The sequence below is a fragment of the Coffea eugenioides genome, chromosome 8 (genome assembly GCF_003713205.1).
Source record: "Coffea eugenioides isolate CCC68of chromosome 8, Ceug_1.0, whole genome shotgun sequence".
NCBI lineage: Eukaryota > Viridiplantae > Streptophyta > Magnoliopsida > Gentianales > Rubiaceae > Coffea > Coffea eugenioides.
Genome location: NC_040042.1, coordinates 5,962,800 through 5,968,809, shown reverse-complemented (window position 1 = coordinate 5,968,809; position 6,010 = coordinate 5,962,800). Strand labels below are relative to the sequence as shown.

General features: G+C 36.7%; 1 protein-coding gene across 1 annotated transcript; it reads left to right on the top strand.

Annotated features, from left to right (window-relative positions):
- Positions 1–566: 566 nt before the first annotated feature.
- LOC113780064 (putative receptor-like protein kinase At3g47110) lies at positions 567–3,809 on the top strand. Its single transcript, XM_027325884.1, has 2 exons — positions 567–3,276; positions 3,397–3,809. The coding sequence occupies exons 1-2, from the start codon at positions 567–569 to the stop codon at positions 3,807–3,809; spliced, it is 3,123 nt and encodes a 1,040-aa protein (XP_027181685.1).
- Positions 3,810–6,010: the final 2,201 nt, after the last annotated feature.

Here is a 6,010-nt window from a genome sequence, read left to right as displayed (position 1 = left end):
CCGATATCTCTGACTGCTTTAATGATATCATTCTTCTTTTCTCAAGAACAAATACATATCTTGACAAAAGTTTATAGAACCAGCTGAGTTGGCCGCTAGGAATTTAAAGCTCTCCTTGGATGTAGCGCTTGCATTCTTATCTAGGCTTTGAGTTGGCCACTAGGAATTTAAAGCTCTCCTTGGATGTAGCGCTTGCATTCTTATCTAGGCTTTTCTAAAAATTTCAATAGCGGGTGCCAGTCTGGTCTGATGTTAGGAGGTTAGGCATTGAGTTCACATTCAGCCTTGAATTTAATCACATCTTTTACTTGACATCAGTTACAGGCTTTCGTAGTATTCCATCAAATGCAGCGTAGATACCAATCCAAATTCCAAACTGAGTAAATGGAAAATTTGACTTAAAGGATTACATGAATTAGCAGTTCAAAAAGTTGACTATTGGAGGTGATATTCTTGCTATAACACAGGAGAAAGATGCCATATGCTTTTGTTGACATATATGCGTCTATCCTCGTTCTGTGTAGTTAACTATCATCTGCTTTTCTGAGCTTTAATTCTTGTACGCAATGGCATATGAAAGGAAGAATTTCAGGCTAGCAAGCTCATCTTGTTTTTTGTTTTGTACTCTTTTTCATATCTTTATTACTGCTTCTGCTGCTGCAATTCATTTCGAGACAAGCAATGAGACAGACTACCAATCTCTGCTTGACATCAAGGGTCTAATACAAGGAGATCCATTCCAGGCTCTAAGCTCCTGGAATGATTCCATTCATTTTTGTGATTGGCGTGGAGTCACATGTGGCCTGCTTCATCAAAGAGTCACTGTCTTGAATATGTCATCATTTCACTTGGTTGGTTCTCTTTCTCCCTCCATAGGAAACCTTACCTTTCTCAGAGAACTCAATATTCCGGATAACAATTTTCATGGTATGATTCCTGAAGAAGTAGGCAGGCTTTTTCGGCTTCAGTATCTTCGTTTTGCCAATAATTCCTTTGAGGGAGAACTTCCATTAAATATCTCGGGTTGTTCAGAGCTAAGTATTCTTGATTTAAGGGGTAACAGGCTCATCGGGCGAATTCGAGATGACTTGAGCACTTTATCTAAGCTTTATGCTCTGAGCCTTTCCAGGAATAATTTCTCAGGCAGCATTCCACCATCTTTGGGTAATATTTCCTCTCTTCAGATACTTAGCATATCAAGAAACAATCTAGGTGGAAATATTCCAGCTGAGATTGGTCGGCTTTCAAATCTGCATGTCCTTGAGCTGTCCTCAAATAAACTTTTAGGTGCAGTTCCTCCTCAGCTCTACAACATTTCGACACTCCAGATCTTTTCTATTACTAACAATCTATTAAGTGGACAGTTTCCTGCTACTGTGGGATTGACTCTTCCAAACCTTACTTTATTTTTGGCTGATTTGAACCAATTCTTTGGATCAATTCCAACTACATTAGCAAATGTTTCAGGGCTCATAAAAATTAGCATAGGAGACAATTCACTCACAGGACCAATTCCACAAAATCTAGGTAGCCTGAAAGAACTTCAGGTTTTGCATTTTGGCCATAATCCCCTTGGAACTGATAAAGCAAATGATATTAGCTTTATTTCCTCCTTAACAAATTGCACAAATCTACAAATATTGAGTTTGTCAAGAATTCAAATTGGAGGCATGCTACCAACTGCCATTGCCAATCTTTCAACCAAACTCACATCTTTGTGGCTGAATGATAACATTATATCTGGTAGCTTACCTTCCGGGATTGGAAACCTTGCAAGCTTGGGCTATCTCGATGTGCGTAACAATTCTCTCTCAGGCATAATTCCTGATTCTGTGGGGAAACTTGTTAAAATGCAGGAGCTTTATCTGTCTGAAAATAGCTTCACAGGAGAAATTCCTTCAACAATCGGTGACATTTCTGAACTACAGATTCTTGTATTAGAACAGAACATGCTTACAGGTAACATTCCTGTTTCTTTGAGTAACTGCAGTAACTTGCAAGGATTTACTGTTAGTCAGAATCGCCTAAGTGGAGCTTTACCTAAAGAACTTCTTGGTCTTTCATCTCTCTCTATTGGCCTCCTCTTAGCTCAAAACCAATTCACCGGATCATTACCATCGAAAGTTGGCAATTTGAAGAATCTTGTGTCATTGGATATTTCAGAAAACAAATTATCTGGTGAAATTCCAACCTCTATTGATGGTTGTGAGATGTTGGAATATCTTCGGTTGAAAGGTAACATTTTGGAAGGCTCTGTACCTTCTACTTTAGGAGAATTGAAAAGCATTCAGGTCATAGATCTATCTCAGAATAATTTGTCAGGGCAAATTCCAGCTTCTTTGGCAAAATTAAACTTCATCAGCACTCTAAATCTTTCCTATAATATGCTAGAGGGTGAAGTGCCAATGGATGGGATCTTTGCAAACTATAGTGCCTTTTCAGCACTGGGGAATGGAAAGCTATGCGGAGGAATCAAAGCATTGAACTTATCATCTTGTCCTAAACCTACCAAAAAGAAAGCAAAGCTGTCTACTCCTATGGTAATAGTCATTGCCATTACTATTCCTCTAGCTATAGTTTTACTGCTCATATCGGCCTATGCAATTCATAGACTAAGCAGCTCAAAACAACAATCACCTTTTACCTCTGCAGCAGAAAAACAGAATCAGAAGCGCTCATATGCAGAATTATATGATTCCACCAATGGTTTTTCTCCAGAAAATTTGATTGGTGAAGGTAAATATGGCTCTGTTTACAAAGGGGTCCTCAAACCTGGTGAGCAAATGGTTCCTGTTGAGGTTCTTAAGCTCCACCAACATGGTGCCCATAAGAGCTTCTTGGCTGAATGTGCAGCGTTGAGAAACATCCGCCATCGAAACCTCGTCAAGATCATAACCTCTTGTTCAAGTTTAGACTTCAAACACAACGATTTCAAAGCTTTGATTTTCGAATATGTGCCCAATGGAAGTTTAGAGAATTGGTTACATCCAAGTTCAGCTGAGGAAGAAGGAGAAAGCCTAATGAAGCTCCAGTTGATACAGAGACTGAATATTGCAATCGACATTGCGTCCGCCTTGGATTACCTTCATAACCATTGTGGGACACCGATTATCCACTGTGATCTAAAGCCGAGCAACATACTTCTAGGTGATGATTTTCACGCCTTGGTTAGTGATTTTGGCCTAGCAAAATTTCTTTCCTCCATCGACGGTAAATCCCATCAACATCAAAGCAGCTCAGTAGCAATTAGAGGAACAGTTGGATATGTTGCTCCAGGTACAATTACATGCCTTCTTAAGTTTAAACAATCTTTCAATTAGAATGTGCACAATTATTCGACCTTTCAATCCCTTCAGCATTTCACCTAATAATTCTTGTCCGTCCTTGAAATTGCAGAATATGGCATGGGTGGAGAGGTATCAACACAAGGAGATGTATACAGCTATGGTATTCTACTGCTTGAATTGTTTACAGGAAAAAGGCCTACTGACAGCATGTTCACAGAAGATTTTAGTCTCCATAGTTATGTTAAGATGGCTCTTCCCCATCAAGTAATGGAAATTGTTGATCCAAAGATCTCAATGGAAGCAGAATCCATAGCAGGCATGATCACCAATACAAGCAAAGGCAGCATCATCAATCAGGAGGAATGCTACCTAGCGATGTTTCGGATTGGTGTTTCATGCTCTGAAGAAATTCAGAGGAACAGGATGAATATTAAAGATGTCCTCAGTGGATTACAAGCAATCAGGAATGAGTTTATTCAGGTTATAAATGAGAGCCAAATGAGACGAGGTGGAGCAATGTGAATTATAGTTCTTAGTTGTAGACAAATCTTGTACATTCCACTCTTTAAATGCTTTGACGCAGTACTCAATTTGATTAAATCTATAAAGTTAAAAAAAATTTTGTGATGTGTGCAAAAGCAGTCAACAAGAAACTTCTATTTGCAATCCAAAGTTGGTTAATTGCTTCTTGAAATTTTACTTCTAGTAACCTAAAAGGAGTTATCCACCTTGATTTTTCTTATTCTCTCGTACTCATAAAATTGATAGACCAATACGGACACCAGTTTGTAGGAAGCTGTTGAGGGAGCAAGAAGATGGACATCTTGGTTGTGGGAGGAGTACTAGAGGTCGAACATGCGCACATTTTGGTGCCAGTTCCAGGCAAGGGAAGGAAATGCAGGAGCTCAAAACTCTTCAAAACAAAAGTTTGACTAGTCAATTAGTGACTGAGTATTCCTTTTGTTTTACAAAACAAAACTTCTTGTTCTCTATAAATGAGATTTATTGACTATCAAATACTACTAATTATGGCGAGATGAATTTTATTGCACCATTTTAATTGTATTGGGAATTTTAGTGCCAGGTTTTGATATATTGATAACTGTTCTGATTCAGCACTCTAAAATCCACACTTCATATTTTAAAAATTGCTATTACCTAAGCGGAATCGATTTGGAAAATGTTCATGTAATCCATCCAGATGTGATTTATGTGATTTTCAAGAACCCAATTTGGAAAGGCCGCAAAAAAGATAAATCTAAAAAAATGGGATAATTTCATGTACACACCAATAAACAAATATACGTATCAAAAGTGACTCCACAAGTCAGAAGTTTTGAATCTAAGAACTCTTAATTACATTCCTTTTTACTTTATTACCCAACCCAATCCTTCCTCAAAGTACAAAATATAAAATGTCCACAAATCCAAATCGAAATCGAAATTGGCAAAATAGAATGCTTATTTCACTAAACATTATTGTTTTTAGTTGAAATTAAGGGGCTGTTTGTTAACCTTCGTGTATTTATAGTGTACTTTTGACAAAAATATGAAGAATACTCCTATTTTTGTTTCCTTAAGGAAATAGAACATTTCTTCTTCAAAAAACCACGTGATTTAGTGCTGAAAATTTTTTCAGTGCATATTTTTCTACTCAAAATTAATTCTATATAATTTGTTTCCCATTTAAAAATAAAAAAAATGAATAAAAAGGAAAACATAAGATGAAGAAGAAAAATGGCATGGCTTAATAGAAGAGCATAAAAGAGGGGGGAATTTTTTTTTCGTTTTGGGTTTTTTACTAAAGTCATATTTATAAAAAAGGCTGTATCAAAACTGGAAGCAGACTGAGGAAGGAAGAAGTGCCAATTTTAATTTTAATTGCTCGCTTCACACCGAGGAAGATTCGCACCGAAGAAGTGCCAATAAATGAGTATTATTGGGTAACCCATTTATATCCATATGCAAAAACTTAAGATACCCATACCCATCTATTCATGGGCGGGTATGGGTAAATTTAATTAAATGGTTTGATTTGCCACCTATATTCACACACATCAATTATTCCACTAACGTCCCTGGCCAATTAAGACCCTTAAACATGTACAAAACAGTGGAAAAACCAAACGGTCAAGGATCAAGGGATTTTTTTCATCGAAAATGCCTTGTTTGGATAGCCGTTTTTCGCTGGAAAATTGTGTCGTTTTCCGTGATCATATTTTTCTATTACCTTTTTTCCTCACATACATCAAATTGCTACAGTAATTTTTCTACAAAAAATCCTAGAAAATGCAATCCAAACACAAATGTTTTAGTTTCTTTTTGAAACATATGTTTGCAATTATTTTCTTGAGAAAATAATTTCTAATTTTCCATGCTCTAATGTTCTTGGATATTCTATTATTTTCCATGCAATTTTAGAAGTCTCAACCAACCGAGCACCACACATGTTTTGTCACAAGTTGTTATTGGAGTTAAATGAAGTTTTGGATTCTTGCTGTAGCTATATACGAAATAAGTGATTCTGCAACTTTTAATGGGGACGCAAGGATTCAGCAGAGTTGGATAAATTTCTTTTTTCTGCTTAAGAATATTCTTTGATAACATATCAATGCCTTGTTGGATTTCTCTTGTGGAAATTACCAACACAGAGTGTAATTGCAAAGAATATTTTCTCTAAGATAAAGTGCACACAATTATTTAGAAGGTTAATAACACGTAGA

Coding starts and splice junctions, on each gene's coding strand:
- LOC113780064 (XM_027325884.1), top strand. CDS start 567: ATGGCATATGAAAGGAAGAATTTCAGGCTAGCAAGCTCATCTTGTTTT. Junction 3,277..3,396: donor AGTTGGATATGTTGCTCCAG/GTACAATTACAT, acceptor TTGAAATTGCAG/AATATGGCATGGGTGGAGAG.